Genomic DNA, 24,846 nt, shown 5'->3' with positions numbered 1-24,846 from the left:
CCTGCTAGCACCTCATGACCCCTACTTCTGACATACAAATCAAACGTTGGTAGCATTAAGAAATGTTACAACATATCTGGAACTTAATCTCTAATGCTGTATACCTTTTAAATAATGTAAAAATGCTAGACATGTTTTTAGTCCTAATGTCATTATTTTGTTTTAGAAATCCAACTCATTTCAGTATGTGCACTTCTTTACTTGGTGGCTTTGCTCTTTAGTTACCTGCTTCATTCTGATAAGAAAATTGTCGATGTAATCTCGAGGGCTGTCAGTCATCAGTGTCTCTCTGTGCTTCACAATTTGCTCTGAGATAAATTGCCTCACACAATTAACATTATTCCAAATCATATTGTAAACTCCTGGCATCAGTTTTATGAGGCTTGGGAAAATGTTGAACAACTAAATAAAAAGGAATAACAAAAGATTAATCAGTTTTCCCAGTTTTGGCTTGTCCATCAGTCATCCTGATGGCCACTCCCATCTGCCACCATATTTACTAAACCACATACAGTATGTCTCAAGGTAAGTAAAATTGTTTCCTGTTTATGCTCTATACGTTATCTCGGCTTCTATACTGCCATTAACAGTTTCAATATTTGTACTTTATAAATCACTGAAACATTATTGCCCTGAAAACAGACACAGAAAAATTAGTTGAAGCTGATATGGCATTGCTGGACCTTAGGCTAAACGTAATCACATTACAGCAGTGCCAGTTGCTTGGTACATTCTATAAATGTGTTTCTTTTTTCATTAGTCTAATGCTTTCACTCATAGGAGCTACTTACCTTCAGTAGGCACTCGCGTCTAGCTTCAGTTATGTCACATTAACAATAATGCTATTAATTGTTTTATGATTGATTTACTATGTTTGACCTTTATTTTGACAACATAATTTAATTTTTTTTTTTTCAATTTTATGCATTTACATTTTACGCCTTCTATCATATTATGTGTTAGTTATTCATGAGTGTCATAATTATTTGTACTAATTCAGATCACTAATGTGGTACATGCCACATGACCCATGACAATATGGAGACCTTTTGACATAAAACAGCTACATGGTTATGGAGGTCTTCAAAATCTGAATCAATATAACTGAAACTCATCGGGAAAGAATTTATTTTTTAATATTTTATGTGCTTTTTTCTGTCATTTTAGGGGATACACTTTTTTGTAGGTACCAATATTGATTCTGAAGTTATTAATTATTTTGTGTACTTTATTTTTGTTACAATGTTTTTGGGCAAGTTTGCCAAATATTTTTTTTTCAAACAGCCAGTGGTAATTTGTGCTTCCTTCATTAGGGTAACATCCCACATTGTAAGGGGTGTGCCATCCAAGTTTATGAGCTGTCACACAACGCTCATAAAGGGCTTAAATAAACGTAATTCCACGACTAACCAGGGGGTGGCGAAGTGCACTGATTCTCTTTCTCAATTCCTTGCAGACCATTATCGGGAAGTCCCACCTAGTCCTGGGGCAGCCAACGATGTAACTTCCAGTTCCTGTCCTGATGACATCACTTCCTTTATTTCCATTTAAAAAGCCGCCATCTTAAGACAGCAGTCAGTTCTGTTTTGGACTCAGTCGTGTGAACATGTGTGTTCTATTCAATCAATTTTGCAGCCGGGAAATATTATATGGGTGGCTGCCCCAAACCTTCTCAATGTCTCTTGGTCGTTTTGTGACAGAGCACACAGGAAAAGTTGTGATGAGTTAATCAGTCATCTTTTGTTGTTTGAATTTCAGGTTCATACCTATCAAGTATAAGCCTTTTCAGCTAACATGCTTAGTGAATAATGGGTAAGGCCTGACTTAAACATGCACTGGCCAGCCTTAAACTGGTTTCTTACCTGAGTGAAAGGGTTACCTAATAATCGCACATTTGTATTGAGTAGAGACAGCAGATAAAGAAAGTTATCATTGTGGTATTCAAATCTCTGCCCAAATATGATGCAGCAAATGATGTTAGACACAGCACAACTCAAGAAGAAAGTGGGATCAAAGGGGTGTCCTGCAAAGATCAAAGTACCAGAAAGAGTACAGGAAATTAAAATGCAGATAAAATTGTACCTTTTCAACTAATATATAGAAGACAATGGAGAAGGACGAAGGGAAGGACTAAACATGACAATGACTATCTCCTTTCCTTCAGTTTCATACTGATTTTTGGTAACATGGTACAAGGGCACCTGAATATGGGGAACACTGTGGGGTCTTAGGCATGCTGTTTTTTCAGTTATCCATAAAAATGGAATAAACAGTATTTATTCAGAAAGTGTCAGAAACTTTATAATAAATAAATGTCACTAAAGAGGGATTACAAGAAATGGACAGCACACAAAGTAACACTTTCATAATTTTTAAATAAAGAGTAATGTCTTACAACTTTAATCATAACCACTACTTCATATATTGTAAAGGTAGAACTGGTCAAAATAGATTTTGCAGTGTTGTTAAGGTTCCCAGGCTACTTGAGGATGCTGTAGTTTACACACAAGAGTACATGGGAGAACAACAAATTTGTAACTCCTCAGGAGCAAGAACAGGTCTTTGAATGGTGGCCTGGTAACCCTAAAGCATTTGGTAAGAGTTGCCTGGAGTGTGTTTCTGGACCCAGGTTTAAAAGTATCTTTCAATCAGGACAGAGGAAAATTTGAAGCTGGGAGATGGCTAATGATAAACAGGTTCATCTTGGGTTAGGAGGAGAGAGAAATGGTGGACAGATGGGCAGAGGAATGAAGAGAAACGTGATCTGTATTTTGTGAGTGATGGAATTTTATGAACAGTGCAAAAATGGACGAACCACTCCACATTATTCACTTATGAATGCCAGATATCTTAGGTATTTTTGGTATCATCCTTTTCCCTTCATCTGCTATTTAGCAGTATTTGTTAATACATTTCCTTTTCTTTTTAAACCTTTTGAATTATCTGGTTTGGGCCTTGTGGACTCTGCTTGTTGCTATTAATCATTCTATCAGCTTTCCAGTAATTAAAACCTGTATCTATTATAATCCAATTGACTCACACAGTTACCTCCTTTACAGCTCCTTCCACCCTTAGCATGCTAAAGAAACTGTCGAGTTCTTTCACAGTTTCTTAGACTCTGCCATCTGGCCATCAATCAAGCCAGAAGGAGACCTTATAACATTCACTCTAAGAAGAGCCTCAGTAATGCTGACCCTCTCATTCCACCCTAACACTCTCCTTCTCCCACTGGTAATGGTTTGACATCTATGGCAGAGCGACGGACGCTGAGCAGGCTCCTGTCAATCACGGAGAATCCACTGCATCCACTGAACAGTATCATCTCCAGACAGAGGAGCAGCTTCAGTGACAGACTGAGGAGATCGTTCCTCCCCGACACTATACGACTCTTCAATTCCACCTGGGGTGTAAACGTTAACATTATACAATGTTATTGTCTGTTATACCTGCTTTGCACTCTCCACCCTGCATTTTTTAACTTGCGCTGCATTTTTATCACTATTTAATTAATATTGTTTTTATCAGTATGCTGCTGGTGGAGTATGTGAATTTCCCCTTGGGGATTAATAAAGTATCTATCTATTGTCACACACGTGCGAGTAGGAGACAGCTGAAGGGCTTAAGTAATGTTAATACCACATCTTCCCTGGGGAGGGCGGGGTGCACTGACTGTCTTTCTCAGTTCCCTGCAGACCTTTCCCGAGAAATCCTACTAGGATCCGGTCACTTACGGGTCACGCCCCTTCGATGATGTCACTTCCGGTCCAGACAATGTCACTTCCGGGACACGGCCCTTTGATGACGTCGCTTCCTGTATGGGCCTTTAAAGCCGACATTTTACCAACATGGAATCAGTTCTGTTGTGAACATCTCTGTTCAATTCTACAAACTTTTGCAGCTAGGGATATTATACGGGTGGCTGCCCCAAACCTTTTTATGATGTCTGGTCTGTGTTTATATAACACTGTCTGTCTGTCTGTCCCTTTCCTATCTATCTATAATCCTTCCACAGCTGCCTTTTTCTTTACTCTTCTACCTTTGACCACCTAACCTAGGCAAACTTCTTGTCCACAGTTCAATTCACAGAGGAGAGCTTAATTCCTCAACAGGCAGATTCAGCTGTAAAAGGAGAAGCTGTATCACTTACAACTATGTCACCAATAATACCCTTGTATCTGGCCCTACTGGAAATCTTAATATTAAATAATGAGCCTTTTGCTAAAATTCTTATTTACTGAATCTCTTGTAGGACGTGTCGGGCCACCTACATAGGTAAAGGAGAGAGATAGCTAGCAGACCATTCCAGGGGGCATGTTTGTGCCATTAAGATTAAAAACCTCACAAAGCCTATGGTAGAACACTTCACATATATTGATTAGTCACACTAATCTTTCTATTTTGTAATCTTTTACAGGGTTTTCTCCAAAACTGTACAAATAGCATTCAATAGTTGAAATGTTGAACACAATTATATCCCATTAAATGATGTTGTATCATATTTAACATCAATAAAAGATGAAGAAGACATTAAAAATGAGAATAAAATATTAGGTTTTATTGTAAAAACTACAGTCCAGGTCCGGATCATGAGATGGTGTAAGCCTATTCCAGGAGAATCAAGTGCAAGACTGAAGCTAGCCCTTTTGAAAGCACTAGTTCACAACTGGGCCCAGTATCACACACACACATATGCAGTGACAAATGGTCATTTAAGATGCCCAATAGATCTAATATTAACATCTTTGGAATGTAAAGAGAAATCTACAGTGCCCGGAGTATGTATCTGTGAATAGTATTAAATTTAGTGGATGTTATGCTCCAAGTCTGTAATATGCTACTGAATTTGTATCTGGAGAATTGTGATTAGGTTTTGATAACAAGAAAGACTGACCTTTGTGCTGAGAAGAACAATTAAATGTATCACAGGATAAAGGTGCTGCCCTTCTCTGACAGGCTAATCAGCCCTCTTCAGTCCTTAGCAGAGAAGGCTGCATTTGAACTCAAACCAGGCTTTCAAAATCATTAATGGCATTCATAAAACTAATCCACCGCAATTCTTTCTATTAGGCAATGAATTATATGTTACTTTGACTTTAGTGTGTATTTGTGTCCAAGTGGGTGTTTACCCTGCAATGGACTGGTACACTGTCCAGGAACTGCTCCTTCATTGTACTCTGTGCTTGCTTACTAGGATGGATGGCAGTTTGTTCAAAACCCTGCTCTGGATATTTGGATTTATCCATCCATCCATTCATCCATTTTCCAACCCGTTGAATTCGAACACAGGGTTACGGGGGTCTGCTGGAGCCAATCCCAGCCAACACAGGGCACAAGGCAGGGACCAATCCTGGGCAGGGCACCAACCCACCGCATGGACACATACACCCACACCCACACACTAAGGACAATTTAGAGCTGCCAATCCACCTAACCTGCATATCTGGATTTAGAAAATAAATATATCGATAGATGGAAAAATAGATATTCTGTGACACAAGTTCAATGGAAGTGTATTTAATACTGAAGCCAGTAATTGCTACAGAAAATCTACACAAAGTGTTGTGGGAAATCTGCAGTAATCTACTTAGTTATGAAACTGAAAATGAGACCTTGAAAACTTTTAAATAATATAGGGGACAATTTAAGAATAAACTAACCACTTAAGCGGGATCCGCTGGATCTGCTGGAGCCAATCCCAGCCAATACAGGGCTCAAGGAAGGAAACAAAATCGAGGTGTGTGCCAGCCCACCACAGGGCAACCACACACACACACACACACACACACACACTAGGGACAATGTAGAATCGCCAATGCACCTAACCTGCATGTCTTTGGACTGTGGGAGGAAACCCACGCAGACATGAGGAGAACATACAAACTCCACGCAGGGAAGACCCAGGAAGCAAACCCGGGTCTCCTAACTGCGAGGCAGCAGCGTTACCCACTGCGCCACCATGCCACCCTTTTAAGACTTTATGTTTCCAAACTGCAATATTCAAAGGGGTATCCTAAATTATCAAAAAATTACTCTCAAACATGATTTCAATAAAGTGCTCACCTGAGATACACACCTACTCTTGGGCAAGATAAAACAAATACTTTCAATTTCAAAAACCAGCTAAATGAGATGCTGTGTTTTGATAATCAATTTTACATTTTTTTGTTCCTACAGATATAAAAGAAATATATCTTGATTTAATCTAAAAAAGAAATTAGGTATGCACATAGAAAAATGCCTTTAAGACAGAGTAGGATGGCAGGATATGTAAATATGGGTTTTACTCAGCCCCCTGGAGGTACACCTTCAATGCTGCTGAAGAAGGCACAGAAGAACGATAATGAGAAGGCTCCAGTCTGAGTTCCTCTTGAATCTGCTTTTTCTTAAAGATGTGATTGTCATTGCAAATTTGCTATCGAACATTTAGCTGTAACTCACCTATATTTTTTCGAACTTCCTCTACAAGATACCGGGCTTCCTCTTGGATCCACTCCTCAATGCTCCTCTTCCCCATACCAAAATCCCTGAATGTGGAGAGAGAGAAACGGCGGAGCTGCTTCCAGCGCTCCCCATTAGTGAAAGCTAGCCCTGCAAGAAAGACATGAAAGTGAATTTCTGCATTCTTTTGGTGATTTACATAAACAACCAACATACTGTATGACGCTAAAATACTGCGTACTAAGGCATATGTTTGTTTTTACATTTTATTTTAATAATTTGCAGATTGTACTGATTTTATTGCATGTGTGTTGTGACGAAACACACTTAATTTTCTTTTTGAGCCTCATTAAGAATGCAGTTCTGATTTTAGTGATTAAATTAAAATTTTAGTGATAATTTGATGGAATACTAAGATGGCAAAATATTGTAGGGGCATGGGCTCCAATCAGTAATCTCCAAATAAATCCCTCTACCCCTACAAGAAAACCACATCATCCCCACTACCTCTGCCCTCTGTCTTCACTCCTCCCTGCTTTAAAAGATAAAAGTTGGATGCCTTGGAATGGAACCAATAATCATTTTCACAAAGTAAGCAGTTAATTCTGTAATCTTTCATTACCAGACAATCTTTTGAATCAGGAGCACACTACCATAGACGATTCATCAAGTTCATTCCCTTGTTGTATTTGTTTACGTGGAAATATAATTTTTACGCCCTATCATTATTTCATTTCAAGAATTTTTTTGAAAAGCCTCTTTAAAGTCTGCCCTGCAGCTGGTCTTGAAGCTTCTCATTTGTGCGATAGTTGGTGACTGAGGCTGAGGCAAGTTGTAAATGCTGTTTGAATATATTATCAGTGCCCTCTGGGATTAATAAAGTATCTATCTATCTATCTATCTATCTATCTATCTATCTATCTATCTATCTATCTATCTATCTATCTATCTATCTATCTATCTATCTATCTATCTATCTATCTATCTATCTATCTATCTATCTATCTATCTATCTATCTATCTATCTATCTATCTATCTATCTATCTATCTATCTATCTATCTATCTATCTATCTAGTTTGGAACAAAGAAACATTTTTCTTTGATTTACACCTCTGCTCCACAGTTTAAAATTAGAAATCAAATAATCAAGACATGATTAAAGTGCACATTGCCTTTCTGTCACACCATGTACAGTACAGTAGAAATTACACCTTTTATACATGCCCCCCACCCATTTTAGGGCACCATAATGTTTGAGACAAATGGCGTCACAGGTGTTTCTGAATACTCAGACATAAGATTCCTTGGCCTGCTTCCACTTAGAGACTACCTTTGGAGTCTGTAGTTATCATTATTCAACATGAAGGCAAAAGTCGAGCCAATGAAAGACAAAAAAGCAATTATGAGGCTGAAAAAAAATAAAACCATTATTAGAGACATCTGTAAAGCCTTAAGATTACCTAAGTCAACTGTATAGAATATCACTAAGAAGAAAGAACACACTGGTGGGTTCAGTAATCGCAAATGAACTGGTAGGCTAAGGAAGAACTCCACTGCTGATGAGAGAGTGATGTCAAGAGCAAAGAGATGAAAAGGAGATGCCCAAGATCTAAAGCATACCACCTCATCTGTTAAACATGGTAGTGGGGGTGTTTTGGCTTGGGCATGTATAGCTGACACATGTACTGGCACACTTATCTTCGTTGATGATGGCATTGCTGACAGCAGTTGCACAATCAGTTATGGAGGGTATAAAAACCATCTTTTCAGTGTTTTATCCTACAACAAGATAATGATCTCAAACATACTGCTAAGGAAACACTGATGTTTTTCAAAGCTAAATAATGGAAAATTCATGAACAGAAAAGCCAATCACCCAGTTTAAATCAAATTGAGCATGGCTGCTACATGCTAAAGAAAAAAATTAAAAGGGCAAGCAAAAGGGGGGCTGTATTAGAAACTTGGCAGAGCATCACTAAAGATAAACCATTTATTATTTTTCCTAACTTGTTAAAGGAATAAAAATGTGCTTATTTTTCCATAACTACAATTACCAGACAAATTTATAAAATTGCAAAATTTCCTGTCATTTAAATATTGTTGATACTATTTGCCTACTTTTTCATAATTTCAATTTTTTTTTTCAATTTCTCAATATTTTTATGTAATGTGAATATGAAACAGTGTTTGCAGATGAGATTTGATGAGTCCCCGTGGACTATGATGTTTGCTGATGACATTGTGATCTGTAGCGATAGTAGGGAGCAGGTTGAGGAGACCCTGAAGAGGTGGAGATATGCTCTAGAAAGGAGAGGAATGAAGGTCAGTAGGAACAAGACAGAATACATGTGTGTAAATGAGAGGGAGGTCAGTGGAATGGTGAGGATGCGTGGAGTAGAGTTGGCGAAGGTGGATGAGTTTAAGTACTTGGGATCAACAGTACAGAGTAATGAGGATTGTGGAAGAGAGGTGAAAAAGAGAGTGCAGGCAGGGTGGAATGGGTGGAGAAGAGTGTCAGGAGTGATTTGTGACAGACGGGTATCAGCAAGAGTGGAAGGGAAGGTCTACAGGACGGTAGTGAGACCAGCTATGTTATATGGGTTGGAGACAGTGACACTGACCAGAAAGCAGGAGACAGAGCTGGAGGTGGCAGAGTTAAAGATGCTAAGATTTGCATTGGGTGTGACGAGGATGGATAGGATTAGAAATGAGGACATTAGAGGGTCAGCTCAAGTTGGACGGTTGGAAGACAAAGTCAGAAAGGCGAGATTGCTTTGGTTTGGACATGTGCAGAGGAGAGATGCTGGGTATATTGGGAGAAGGATGTTAAGGATAGTTCTGCCAGAGAAGAGGAAAAGAGGAAGGCCTAAGAGAAAGTTTATGGATGTGGTGAGAGAGGACATGCAGGTGATGGGTGTAACAGAACAAGATGCAGAGGACAGGAAGATATGGAAAAAGATGATCCACTGTGGTGACCCCTAACGGGAGCACCCGAAAGAAGAAAAAGAAGAATGTGAATATGAAACAGTAGGGTTGTGACTGTAGAAAATGCAATTATCATTTTTTGTTTCATTTGTATTATGTGGAGTTTGTTTAGTCTTTAGTCAGACATGATGTTTGATTTGACTGTGGGAGGTTGGTAGGCACAAAGTCAGTGATGAGTCCATTATAATAGGGGAGATAAAAGGTTTATTGAGCATGGAACTTCATCATTAATGAGTATCAAACTACTAAGCTATCAGGTATGTTCTAGGAAGAAAACAAAAGGAGAATAGAAGAAGAGACCTAAATACAGTGATATTTCACTTCAATGTATTATAATAAACATAAACATGTTACATTTTTGGATTAATAACATGTAGTGCTAAATAAGCACGAAACAAGCAGCTAATTCCTTTTATCTTTATATCTAAAATACCTGAACTTCCCTTTAAAGTGTTGTCAGTAGTAGGCTGCAGAAAAAAAATATGTTATTGATTTAACTTAGATTTTCCAGGATACTGAGAAATGAATTCATGCATTTATTGCTAGTAGAATTAATTACTGCAATGTGTTATTCATAGGTTTTATAAAAGTGTTCCATATGCAACTTATGGTTAATTTAAAAAAAAAAACTGCTGCAAGAATCATTACAAGATCTACAAAGTGCCATCACATATCACTAATCTTTAGGTCTTTAAAATGACTACCGTTTAATTCGAACCAATTTAGAAAATTCTTACATATAAAGCCCTAAATGGTCCAAGCCAAGATTACTTATATGAGCCTCTTATTTCTTACAAACAGATTGCATGTCAAGATTTCAAGATGGCTTACTAAAGATTCCAAGGATTAATAAAATAATGGGAGGTCAAGCTTTTAGTTACAGGGCCCCAAAACTATGGAATAATCTGCCTGCTTATAAAGGAGATGCTTCAAAGACTCAGTTCTTTAGTTTAGCATACCCTGATTAGAGCTGTTGATTAGCTTTGCATATTATATTCTGGTTATTAGCTTTTTAGCTTTTTGTTTTTTATTAGCTTATTTATTTGCTTTTTTGTTACCTTTTTGTTCAAAAATAAAAGTAATATAATAAATCTGAACCATTACTAATCCTCCTCCATTCTTTTTCTCTTATCTGTATCCTGCTGTGCCAGTGCTTAGTGCTACTTTACTGCTAAGCTGCTTTCCTGTTCATGGAAAAGACATCTGAGGTACTTCAAGCATTGGAACCATCGATAGAATGATTCTGTTATTAGATTGTTTAGTAGTTTAAGTCTAAAAGTGTAGACTACCCACTATGGACACCAAAAGGCACCGTTTCATGCTAAGGCCTCCCCAACCCAGCACTCCAAAATGAATTTGACTGCCACTCACTGTGAACCTTTCAGAGGTTTATTTTCTCCAGGAATGCTACTGACTGGAGTGTTTGTTTTCCTCTCTTCCCCTGTCATCTGGTAATAGTTCAGAAGTTTAAATTAATGGACAGATAGTGCTGGGCTCCATTTAAGTTAATCAGTTTCAAACTAGTTGTTTTCCAGTCTGCTTTAAAAAATGTGTCTTTAGATAGATAGATAGATACGTTATTAATCCCAAGGAGAAATTCACATAATCCAGCAGCAGTATACTGATACAAAAAACTATATTAAATTAAAGAGTAATAAAAATGCATGTAAAAAACAGACAATAACTTTGAATAATGTTAACGTTTACCCCCCCAGGTGGAAATGAAGAGTCGCATAGTGTGGTGGAGGAACGATCTCCTCAATCTGTCACTGAAGCTACTCCTCTGTCTGGAGATGATACTGTTCAGTGGATGCAGTGGATTCTCCATGATTGACAGGAGTTTGCTTAGCGCCCGTCGCTCTGCCACAGATGTTAAACTGTCCAGCTTCATTCCTACAATAGAGCCTGTCTTCCTCACAAGTTTGTCCAGGTGTGAGGCGTCCCTCTTCTTTATGCTGCCTCCCCAGCACATCACCGCGTAGAAGAGGGCACTCGCCACAACCGTCTGGTAGAACATCTGCAGCATCTTATTGCAGATGTTGAAGGATGCCAACCTTCTAAGAAAGTATAGTCGGATCTGACCTTTCTTACACAGAGCATCAGTATTGGTAGTCCAGTCCAGTTTATCATCCAGTTGCACTCCCAAGTATTTATAGGTCTGCACCCTCTGCACAGTCACCTCTGATGATCACGGGGTCCATGAGGGGCCTGGTCCTCCTAAAATCCACCACCAGTTCCTTGGTCTTGCTGGTGTTCAGGTGTAAGTGGTTTGAGTCACACCATTTAACGAAGTCTTTGAATAACTTCCTATACTTCTCCTCCTGCCCACTCCTGATGCAGCCCACAATAGCAGAGTCATCAGCAAACTTTTGCATGAACTTTATGTATACTCATTATGTAATTAGTAATATGTAAAGTTTGTATTTGAATTTTACCTGAAAATTTGTCACTGCATTCTTCACCTGAACTCATTTAACAGTGCTATAAAAATAAACTGAATTGAATTGAATAAGAGATTTTTAGGGACTTTACTCTCATGCATATAGAATACAGTGAAATTCTTACTATCATGTTCTATTCAGAATGCAACACATGGCAATTTTATCGTGCCATTTTTAACCACCTTCGCTTAAATCCTAAGTCTCCTTTAACTGAAAAATGCCAGAACATAATTTTACAATAAGCATGCTTCCTGAATTTCCACGCAAACATTCACACCTTGGTGTGGAGTTTGCACATTATTCCTGTGTATGTCTTTTCTTTCCTTCCGCAAGATGTGCCAGCCGGTTAATTTGTTAATTACGATTTGCGCTTGTGTGAGTGGGGCTAACAAATGATTACCTATATGAAATAAACAGATCAAACACTTTTAAGTACTGATTAGTTTGGAGAAATGGGTTATTGGTAAATCCACATAAATGCCCTATGCTGTGCTAGGGCCCTGCTGCCGCTACTAAGATATGTGTGTGCTCATTGCATTGACCAGGTTGCTTTTATGAGTTCACAACAACGTCATCATTTATCTCTTATCAACTGTTGTTCATCTGTAAGAACAATATGATCTTGAAAACAAATTGGAAGGCTCATTTTGAAACAAGCTAAATGGGTAACTTTTGCTAGTACAAACCAATTAAAGAGACTTAAGAGTTTTGACATGTTTTCTTTATTTTTTATTGTAAATCAATGTATAAGCTGAGACAAAAGATAAAAATATTTAAATATGGGCTAAATGTAGTTATGAGCTAATACAAATAATGGCTTAAGACCACTGCATGAAAAGTAATGTAATCCTTAGCACTGATCCTTCAAGATTTAAACAGCGCAGAACTTTATCAACACCTACAGGGTGAGAGGGATAGTCAGCCAATAAGAGACCGGGAATGATTAGGGTGCCAGAACTACTGGGCAGCCAGGGCATCAGGAATGCCCTACTCTTTACAAAAAAAGGCCCAGGGATATTTTATAACCACAGAGAGTCAGGACAAGGTGCCATATTTTTACAGCACATTGTCCCCATCACTGCACTGGTGACATTGGGATCCACGTAAAGACCACAGGGTAAGCACCTCAGATGGTCTCACCAGCACATCTTCCAGCAGCAACCCAAGCGTGTTCTCTAGATGGTATCCCATCTAAGTACTGGCCAGGCCCGAGGATACTTAACTTTAGATGGACTACCTGTTCTGAATTGCATGTGGTATGGCTTCTAGAAAATGAACACAGAAGCACAACTCATTCACCAAATACTTCCCAGAGAAACATAATCAGACCTCAATCAAAAATTCTAGCATGCCCAGAGAAGTGTCTGCATGAATGTTGCCGTTTTACATCCAAGACCTTAATATATTTAAGTAACCTTCTTAAACATGACAAGTTCAGGGGCTTTGAGCTAACAGTGATGCAAATTAAGTACAACTACTACTTTTTTTATTTGTGGTTACTGACAGCTTTCTCCACAACACTGGAGTTGTTACACATAGACAATACAATAGTACTTATTTTTGTATGGGGTTATTCGCTGATTGCAGGCACAGATCACTATGAATAAAAATGCAAGTATAGATTATACTAATTACTAAACACAGGATTAGTACATATAACGATACACATTCATTAAAATAATCAGAAAACAAAATAGAAACTGATTATCATAAATGGAAACCAATATCTGTATATTAATTAAACTATGGCCAATTAAAAATGGAGGAGATGAAAACTGTCAAAGTAAAAATAAAGACAAAGTTAGGTATGGTCATAATCCTGGAGACATTGGCCAACTAGCCTCCCACACCCTCCTGGGTATTCCTATGGAAGAGTATGTGCTGGACTGTCCAATATGAATCTTTCCATCTGATGATTCCAATGCTCCTTTATCTAAGATGGCTTTTCCATAGGCAAGAGGAGAACAGAGGACGGTTAGTAAAGGTTTTTAAATTTGGTATTAGTTATATTTTTGTACAATTGACTAACAAACAGAGATTCAGTATGCACAGCTAATCAGCAGCTCTAGTCAGAGCACACTAGGCTAAACTAGTGAGTTTGGCAGCTTGGATTTATGCAAGCAGGCAGTTCATTGAACATGGCTGACCTGTACACTGGTACTGCAAGCGCTGTGCAGAGTAGAGGGAGAACCTCTCTGTTTTTCCCAGTTGATTCTGGGTTTCATCTGGTATGTGTTCTTGCTCCTACCTTGTTCAATGCTAGCATGGATTGGGTGTTGGGAAGGGTAGTGAGGATCCAACGACTTTGAGGCATCTGTTGAAGAAAGATTCAATGATCTTGACTTTGCCAATGATACTGTACTCTTCGCAGAGCCAATGGAGGCTCTGATCAGGGCTCTCGAGCGACTGAGCAAGGAGTCTGAGTGTCTGAGCTTCTGAGTGACCTGGATAAAAACAAGATCAAGGTCTTTAATGAACTCTTGGGCACAGCCATCAGCATTGTGTCTGTCAGAAGAGATAGTGCCAACCACATCGAGAGGTTTACTTACTTCAGCAGTGACATTCATATCTCTGGTGACTGTTCCTATGAAGTCAGCAGACAGATTAAGAGAGCATGGTGGGGTCATGATGTTGCTGGAAAGAAGTGTGTGTCTCTTCGGAGAATCCATGGGTACCACTGGTTTGACTTTGTGTCGAACAAGCAGTTGCTCATGGAGTCCTAAATGTGGCACATTACCTGCATTGTGAAGGAACATCAGTTACAGCACTATTGTCATGTGGCGAGACTCTTTGACGGTGATCCAGCTCACATGATCCTCATTGTTGAGGACATGAGCAGACGGACCAGTCCAAGGGGACACCCACGTAACACCAGGCTGTGGTAAATAGATGGTCATTTCTGGAGTGTTTGACTGAAATGCATGTCTGCCTGGCATTGCCAACTAGGATTATGAGCTATTTTGTCACATGATGGGTGTGGCAACGTGCTCTAGCAATGCATGCTCTCCATCCTGACCTGACCTGATCATTGAACAGCTTTGGAGCCTTGTAACTAAAAGCTCAGACTCCCTGTTTTTGTATTAATCTTTGGACTCAGATGTAAGCCAGCATCTTGAAATTGTAAATTGTGCTCTGGTTTATAAGCAACTAGCCAACCCGCGGTGTACCACACGCCGCATAATCAGGCCGTTTTTTTAATGATTTTTAAGCACAGGTAGAAAATTAACATTTGAAAAATCGGTAAGGTAATAAATCAGCAAGAAAAGCAACATTGTAACAATGCACGGAACGAACCAACACACAATCGTCCGTGACTGAAAACTGGTGGACCGTCATCGCGCCTTCTCCTGCCAGACGGAGGGATGGGGGTGCACGGCACTTTGTGTGGAATGGGAGGAGAGGAGAGGAGAAGGACGTCCATTCAGCTCCCTCCGTCATGCTAGTCTGCTGAATTCTCATTTAGTATGCACTGCCCGCTCATGTTCCCACCTCCAACTCGTCACTTGAGTTGTTGTCGTCTTTACACAGTCCAGATGCACCTGTGACTCACGTAGACGTCTCATTGCTCTGTGCGGTTTTGGCTGCTTTTCTATATATAATCCACCAAGACACCCGACCATGGTAGTAGCGAGGTGGGAGTGGGGTGTGCACAAAGGGTAGGGACATAATTAGTGAGAGCGTATGAGTCGCACTTAGTGGGAATTCCACGGTTTGCAGCCCGAATGGGGTTCAAAGGCTTACCCACGCCTCTCTGCGCCGGGTAGACACACGCTCAATCTCATACATAATTATTTATTGAACGCTAAACACTTCTGGAAAGACACGGTTGTCTAAAACAGGTTGGTGTGAGAATACAACAGTAAGTGAAAGAAAAGACGGAACTCTGGAGAGAGCAAAAGACAACACAATAGTGAACCCACGGCATAACAAACGCTGCACAATTATTTATTGATGGTTGAACACTTCTGGAAAGACACAGTTGTCTAAAAAGGGAGGGTTTGAGGATACAACAGAAAGTGAATGAAAAGATGGAACTCTGGAGAGAGCAACATATAATTGTCCGTGAGTGAAGAAGACACATGTTTGTTGCGGAAGAGAATTGCTGTATGTAGCGTGTAAAACAATTTGCTATAGTGCACGCGGTCGTGCATTGTAACCAAAAACTCGATTTTTAAAGACTGCTTACTTTATTGTGTTTTAACCTCAGTTGTAAAGGATTGTTTTAAGGATCCCATGGGATACCCCTCGCAAACTATTTTACACGCTGCATATGTCGACTCACCTCCGCGAGAAACATGCTTCTATGAAGTTCATAGTATGAACAGTCAAGGTGGCTCGGAGGAACATGAGGCCTCTACGACAGACGAATATAAATGACGGCGTTCTTTCTGTGTCGTCGCGTCCGAAGTTGGTGGGCGTGGCTCTGCGAAGTTGTCGTCGTATCCAATGGTCTTGGAGTTGGTGGGCATGGCTCCTCCCTGCGTGCGCCATAGGTGTCTTACTTGTCGGCGGCTTAGTGAATCCACGCCCCTTCCGGCGTGCTTTCCAGGGGTGTCTTGCCTTTGTGAATTATATATATAGATGATATGTTCAGATTAGTAAGCAAGGCCTTGGCCATTGAAGGCTTATTATGTTAAAGGGAGGATTTTGAAATCAGCCCTAAGCTTAACTGAAAGCTAGTGTAAGGACTTGAAAACTGGAGTTAATACTAAAAAAAGTCCAAATTAATTTCTCAGTGTCCTGCACATTTAGAAAAACATCTTAATTTTCTAAGACTGAAAAAACATGCTTTGGATATTTATGTAATGTGTATTTTAAATGACAGACTGGTACCAAGGATAATGCCTAAACTATGCTAATTCATTACAACTATTGGTGATTCCAACTGAGTTAAAGGTTGACATAATTTTGTTGTGATCAGCATCAATCTGTAATAAATATTGAGAAAGAAATCACATACAATAGGTGTTCCTAAATTTGAAGCAGTCAGTGTCTGAACACACACATAAACATACACAGACACAAGCTGTTTTTCCAAGACAGAAATAAATAACCACCATCAGAGAGGCAATCAAATTTAAACAGCTGTCACATTTCTATACAGGGGGTCCCGGGTTACAATGTCTCGACACACAATGTTTCGAGTTTACAATGCTCACTGCCATAAAAACTTAAAAACATTGAGACATGAGAAGGAATAAAGTTAAGGACTTTTTTTCACTCATTTTTTCTGTTACTACATTACAGTGTACAGTACAGTATATTTATGTCCTTTTCCTTTTTCTAAGGCTTAGATGTTGTGTTTTTATGTTCTAGATAATGATTTTGCAAATGTGTTAAGATAGGTGAGTTACTTAGGCTAGAGTGTGTTTTGACTTAAACCAATTTTATAGAAACATGTCTGTAGATTCTTCTCTTCTGGGAATACCTACCTATAAGCTTATTGATATAGTTTTATTCTAGAGTTCTGTATTGAAATAAAGCAACAATTTGACTTCTCTATTGCATTGTAGTTTATTTGGCTTATGTCTGTCACTACTATCTATAGCACTTCTGGCTCTTAGCTTTGATCCTGTTTATCCTCTTGTTTTTGCTTGTTTACGTATCTTGCCGTGTGGAACTTGTAACCACACTAATCCCAACATAATGTTATTCAATTATTTTTTCACCCTTGTAAACTAGTTTGGATTAAAGCTTCTGATAAATGAATAAATGGATTACAGGATTTCCCAATTAAATTGACTGTGTGGATTGAACACACATGTTTATCAAAGCATGGAGAGTGAATGAAGGATACAACTGCAATGTATTTTATAGAGCGCAAACAACAGAATCAGGGTGAAATTGTTAACACAGTCTTAAAGAAATACAGTAGGTGTTTCTTTTAATACATTCATGATATCAATTTTAATGAGCCCTGTATAATAATCAGTACTGCAACATCACTAAACACTCGTTAACTAACTCACTTAGTCACTATGTATACTTTGCTGCTTAGCCAATCACAGCACTTAGCTAGGCAGAATCTATATATATAATTCTCTCTATATATATAATTCTCTAAGGCAAGACAACCATGGAAAGCACGCCGGAAGGGGCGTGGATTCACTGAGCCGCCGACAAGTAAGACACCTATGGCGCACGCAGGATGGAGCCACGCCCACCAACTCCAAGACCATTGGATACGACGACAACTCGCAGAGCCACGCCCACCAACTTGGACACGATGACACAGAAGAAACAGCGTCGTTTATATTCTTCTGTCGTAGAGGCCACATGCACCTACACGTTGCGCCAAATCGCCATATGCAGCGTGTAAAACAGTTTGCGAGGGGTATCCCATGGGATCTTTAAAACAATCCTTTACAACTGAGGTTAAAACACAATGAAGTGAGCAGTCTTTAAAAACTGAGTTTTCGGTCACGACGCACAACCGCGTGCACCATGGCAAACTGTTTTACACGCTACATACAGCAATTCGCATCCGCGACAAATATGCGACTTCTTAGATGCTCCTGCAGAAATACGGAACACGTTTCCCTGCCCACCAGCACTCCTTTTTCACCGGTCTGTGTCTACCCTCGCTCTCTAGGCATTCACACTGCCTGCCCATGTGCCCAGACGCAAAAACTCACCGACCACCCAGTTAGCCCCTTTCATCTGTGCTAGGAGTCCACATGCACGTCTAAGCCACGTTGACTTTTCATTATTCTTTTCGGTTTCAACACCCAACTGCGTCCACCATGAAAAACCATGCGAAAGGAACAACGAAGCCCCGCCCAGAAACTCTACCCCTCCTCCCACGTGCTCAGGAACGCACCTCAAACCACTGCCCGCCAAATCAAACAGCTCATCAAACACATACTCACTCCATTTGGTCTGTGCTGCGGTCCAAACCCAGCTGTGAGCCACGTTGACTATTCTTTTGCCCTCCATGGCTACCGCTTGAAATGTATTTCATGGAAACAACACTTCTTTCAATGTTATAGAAATTTCCTGCTTCAGGTAACTGTTTGTTTCTATCAGTCAGGTTTTTTTTGGAGAAATGTCATTGACGAAACTGTTGCTCTCAAACTTCGTAACATGGCTGTTAGCTTTGTTTGCCAACATTGGGATAACTTAGGTGACGTGGTGTCCGTTGTTCTTAGTCACAGAGGCATTGTTATACAGTCTGCTCAACAATACGCTGATTACATGAATACGTCCGGAGTCTATGGTGGCGAGGCAGAAATTGTGGCAATGTCCCAAATCCTTCCAGCTACTATCAGCATTTACTTCCAAGAACGTCCTTATGCCCCTCCTCGAGTTTACAATCCGGCCCAGTGTTTCGTCATATCCCTGCTCTTTAGCGGTTCTTTGGATCATGGGCATTACGAGGTTCTCATGCCTCTCAAATACCCATGTGATTACCTTCTGGTGACATCTTTTGACTCTGTCGGTATGTGCACACAGCGTGCACACCCACTTGCTCGCCACACTAATGTGACGTCACCTGCCCACTCTCCTCTTCCTGAAAAACATTTAAAGACACCCTCCTCTGAACACACGCATTCCACACAGGACTTTCAATGCAGCTTTTGTTCCAAAAGCTTCAGAGTGCACAGATATCTGAACGCGCATTTGAAAAAACACAACACTAACCGAATGATGCAATGTGAACATTGCCAACAACGCGCTCTCAATAAACACGAACTCATTACACTCTCACCTTCAATTGCACATTTTGTACCGAGGACTTCACGGGTGAGATGGATCTCCACAACCATATGCAGATCCATTCAACACAAAGATTTGTATGCAAAATTTGCGACAAACACTTTCACGCACGCAGATGCCTTACTAACCATCTCAAAACACATTCCCTGATGAATTCTTTTCAGTGTCAACACTGCTTCAAAACCTTCACACGCCAGAAATATCTCAAAGCACATTTAAACACCCACTCCACTGAGCAAACGCATTCCAAACAGATCTTTGAATGCACAATTTGCTCAAAAACGTTCCGAGTGCAGAGATTTCTCAACATGCATTTAAAAACACACTCCACTGGACGAATTATGCAATGTGAACATTGCCAGCAATGCTTCGACACAACTCATTCCAATTCCCTTCAGTGTCAACACAGCACTAAATCGCTCATGCACAGACATCACATTCACTTTTCTGCAGCTTTTCAACAAGATACCGCCTTTCACGTCCAAGAACATAACATTGACCTTCCTACCGCACTATGTGCTTCTTGCAATGCTCTTCATTGGCCAGCAGAGGTCAACAAATCCGGACATTACATTAAGTGTTGTCATGCTGGCAAGGTGTCTTTGCCACCACTATCCAAACCCCCTCTTTTATTAGAAGACCTCTTAACTGGCAAGAACCCGCTGTCCCGAAATTACTGTGATCATATCAGAGAATACAACTCTGCTTTAGCTTTTGCGTCAATGGGCGCACACATCGCTCAACCATCTGGACAAGGACCATATGCTTTCAGAATCCACGGTCAAATTTATCACCAGGTCTCTCCTTTATATAACAATCCTGACACTTCACCACAATACGGTCAGCTATATATCTTCGATTCTGCTGAGGCTACCAGTCACCGTTTGCAAAATCAATGTAATTGCGCTTGCAGTGATATTTTGTTGCTTCAACTAGAAAACATGACATGGCAGTTTAATCCCTTCGTAAAGTCTTACATGCAAATGTATGACATTATCACTCATGGTAACCCTGTTACTGCTGTACAAATGTTGTTCATGGAAAATCCAGGTCTGGATATGAGAAGGTATAACGCCCCGACCCGTCAAACTGATGTTGCAGCTATGTTTGTAGGTGAAGATGGGGAACCTCCTGCACAACGCGACATTTGCATATATCCAAGGGGAGATGCTTGTAAGCGTATCTCTGTTCTCAATATGAACTGTAACCCCATAGTTTATCCACTGCTATTCCCTTACGTAGATCCAGGCTGGCACATACAATTAACCCATGTTGAGGAAAAGCGAAGCGCGAAAAGAACGCGAGTCACACAGCTCCAATTTTATGCTTTCAGGCTTGCCATGAGATCTTCATTTCTTGCATTCCAGTGGCAAACTGTTCCAGCAATACATCATTGACGCATATGTCAGAACAGAAGGCGCGCGTCTACATTACCTTCGCTCACATCAACAAGATTTGCGTGTAGAGCAATACAGGGGACTTATGGATGCTGTCACTGCGAAAGCACATCACCATGACCTCCGCCCTGGACAATTGATCATTCTTCCGATTGCGGTCCGCCAGTTTTCAGTCACAGACGATTGTGTGTTGGTTCGTTCTGTGCATTGTTACAATGTTGCTTTTCTTGCTGATTTATTACATTACCGATTTTTCATATTTTAATTTTCTCCCAGTGCTTAAAAATTATTAAAAAACCGGCCTGATTATGCGGCGTATGGTACGCTGCGGGTTGGCTAGTATTATAATAATATTATTACAACAATATAAACAGGAAATGTTTTTCACATCATCATTGTTCATGTACAGAAAGACAGCCAGATAGATACTGGATATTGTAACACTCAATACCAGTCAGGGAGCAACAGCACCAACACACATTTCAGGAGTTTGAATCATTGATGAGTCTTTATTAATTGCCTTTCAACTGCATCATACTATGACGGGCAAAACAGGCCATAAATCATATACTGTATTTTTGTATGAAAACTATTGGTTTACATGTGAACACTATTTGTTTTTCAATATTTACTATCAGTTTGTGTGCATACTTAATTGGTTTGCATGTATACAATATTGGTTTTATTCATATGAACTACATTGGTTCGTGTCTGTATATTATCGGTTTGTGCGTGAACTATATCCATTTGTATATGCATGCCACTTGTTTGCATATGGACTATATTGTTTTTGTGTTTATATAATTAGTTCCAGTACGTTTGTTACTGGTTTGTGAGTGAATTGCATCGGTTTATGCTCGCATGTTATCGGTTTGCATATGAACTATATTGGCTTGCGTTATGTGCCGGTCTAACAATGGATGTTGTGTATGGACTATATTGGTTTCATGCACGTCTTATACTAGTATGTGTATTAGAGAGACAGCAATAATTAAAAGACACGTTTCAAGGAGCACCTCTCAGCATGCAGGAGAGCACATATGGGATGTTCAAAAAGCGAAAGAGATGTACGTGTACTACAGTAGTCATTTTTGCGTACAGAAACATTTGTTTGTAATAACTAAGAGTCAGTAGTGTCCTGAATTAATAAGAAGTGAGCATTAATAACCAGAGTTGGGTTCATTTGCGTTTTACTTGTATTGTATGTTTTTTATACGTTAAGATGCAAAGTTCTTTAAAGTGTACTGTTTAGCGTTTATATGTTGAGAATGTGCCTTAGTATTATTTACATACACCAATATTATTTAATAATAGTTTATGGTATTACATCAATGTACTTTACTATAAGTTTGTTAATACTGTTTACTGACAAACTTTATTGATATGGATATCATACTGCTGAGAAGGTAGTGTCTAATTTGAGTAATACTGACATGTAGTGGACTTTTGTATAATGTACCAAAAAGTTTTATGTATTCTTTTTATTGTAGACCACACACACAAATATATGCCTAGTCAAATACAGGTGCACATCTTCGTATAAATAAGTCAATTTCATTCTGAGCTGCTGTGTGGAATTCTTTGCATCATTTACCAGTGTCCTGACTGACACTCCAGAGTGAACATTATAAGTCCTGAACACATTACAGATACAGTTGTCCTTTGCTACAGGTTTCATGTGTGTACTATGTCGGTTCCGCATAAAACATACTGGTTATACGTGTGCAGCCTATCGCAAGTTTGTGTATAAACTATATCGGTTTTATTCGTGTGAACTGTGAAATAGGAGGGGCCAGAAACAGGAACTCAAGGGCAGGTATAGTCATGGAGTGTAAAGAGAAGCGGACAGGACACAGATATGCATTAAAATGGTGCAGTATTTTCTTTTTCCCACAATACGTTTGCAAAAGGACTCGCAGTAATTATTACTATTTAACAGAAACTGCCATTGAGTCTGTAATGAACACAAGGCTGAAATTAGGTACGGATTCGGCCGTCTTATTTTGCTCCAGCTACATCTTGCTTGCAACCCGCGACTGTACTTTTTCACACAGCTTTTGCAAACCGCATTCTTATTTTAAAGGCAAAATATTCTACATTTACGAGTGATGCCTTTATCCAACATGCAACATTTAGTTAGTAAATTTCTTATGCCCAGCGAACCCGCGGCGCAGAGACAGGTGAAGTGACTTGCTTCTGGTCACACAGTGTCACTATCAAGACTTGAACCCACAAGCGCACGGTTGAAAGTGCTTTTACGTGGACCATCTTCAGGAATTGCTTCTTTCTTGCTACCTTCTTGTAGAGGCCTGTTTTATGGAGAGCTCTTGAAATGGTGGACCCCTGCACCTTCACTCCAGTTTCAGCCACAGAGCATTGCAGACATCTGTGGACAACAGTTGGATTTCTAGTCGCCTCCCTGACCAGTTGATATCTCACTCTGATATTTAGTTTTGAGTGATGACCTTTTCTAGTAAGAGTCTGGGTGCTGTGATGAACCTTCCACTTTCTTTTGATGGATCCAGCAGTGCACAATGGGACATTCAAACCCTTTGCTATTTTTATAGTCATTACCTTGTGCATTTTAATAATGCTGTTTCTCACATCAGCAGAATACTCCTTTGTCTCATTTTTGCAGTGAATGTCCAACAAAGACTACGGGCCCTTACAAAGGGGGCTTTTTATATCCAGAGAGATAGAAAAGGACTCGCAAGTAGTACCTCATTATGTTTAATTATGACTGTCACCATTGTAATTACAGGCAGTCCCCGGGTTACGTACGAGATAGGGACTGTAGGTTTGTACTTCAGTTGAATTTGTATGTAAGTCAGAACAGATACATTATTTTAATAAATGCTCTTGTTGACCAACTGTAACCAAGTGGTCTGCCAATGAATGATGGAGTTTCACCTCTCTCTGACCTTTTTATTATTTCTACTTTATTTTCAATGGTGATGGTTTTTCTCTTCTTTACGTATCACCAGCACTTGCATCAGATTTGTTTCAGAGACATTCTTGAAGGGTGAAGACAAAAGGTTAAGACAAGCTCTTCTGCACAGCACTGTACACGCTATCACAGCAGGAAGGCACCCGTCATCAACACGTCTGGTGTATTGACAAGAGACAACTTCCAGCTATGTGCATAACAGTACAAGCAGGCTTGCTATTAAGAATGAATGGGGGTGGCGAGGGGCGGTTCACCACCCGCACAGTCACACCGTCACCTCCACTAGAGTATGCTGCCTGCAGCATCCGCCCACCGAGAACGAACACGGTGCGGCCAAAGGCGGGTAGTAAATCGCCCACCACCTCCCCCATTCAACAGGCAGCCACCTGAGGCACACTACAATGCTACCCCCCGCCACCCCGTTCACCCTCAATGGCCTCCGTTCAGCCACAACCGGGTCACCGCTTGCAGCATTACCAGCTACCCACCAAGAACGAACGGGGCAGGTTGTGTTTAGGTGGGCGGGCAGTGAAACGGCCCCTCTGCTCCATCCAGCCTGTGTCCAGTCAGGAGCAGTAGCTGTGACAGCGTGGTGGGCAGACAGCAAACCACCCCATCAAGCCTCCGTCCTGCACACGAGCGATAGCCGTGGCCCCGGTGACTATGGTCCACGGGAGCCACCCAAGGGACACTACACTGCATGAGCAGCAAAATCGCCCCCCTCCAGCCTCCGTCCAGCCACCACTTGCAGCGTCCCCAGGCTGAAGATGACGGAACGGCAGTTACTGAGGTGCATGCGTCGCAGCTGCGGCCCCGTTCATAAGTCATAGGTTGGATGCACTTGTAGTCCTGGGGACTACCTGTAATTTGTCATTGGTGTAAACCTGGAGCTTCCAAAGAACAGAGGTTTAAATTTCTTC

General features: G+C 40.3%; 1 protein-coding gene across 1 annotated transcript in view; it reads right to left on the bottom strand.

Annotated features, from left to right (window-relative positions):
• The window catches only part of LOC120539724, a 136,475-nt gene that overhangs the window by 12,955 nt on the left and 98,674 nt on the right, over positions 1–24,846 (bottom strand). Inside the window, exons 12-14 of the mRNA XM_039770108.1 lie at positions 6,439–6,588; positions 1,863–2,023; positions 226–402 (exon numbers count right to left, since the gene is read on the bottom strand). Coding sequence (XP_039626042.1) covers positions 226–402; positions 1,863–2,023; positions 6,439–6,588 — 488 coding nt within the window. The remainder of the gene's footprint in view (positions 1–225; positions 403–1,862; positions 2,024–6,438; positions 6,589–24,846) is intronic.

The sequence above is a fragment of the Polypterus senegalus genome, chromosome 11, assembly GCF_016835505.1.
Source record: "Polypterus senegalus isolate Bchr_013 chromosome 11, ASM1683550v1, whole genome shotgun sequence".
NCBI lineage: Eukaryota > Metazoa > Chordata > Cladistia > Polypteriformes > Polypteridae > Polypterus > Polypterus senegalus.
The sequence above is the reverse complement of the archived record's forward strand: the minus strand, read 5'-3'. Positions and strand labels throughout refer to the sequence as shown.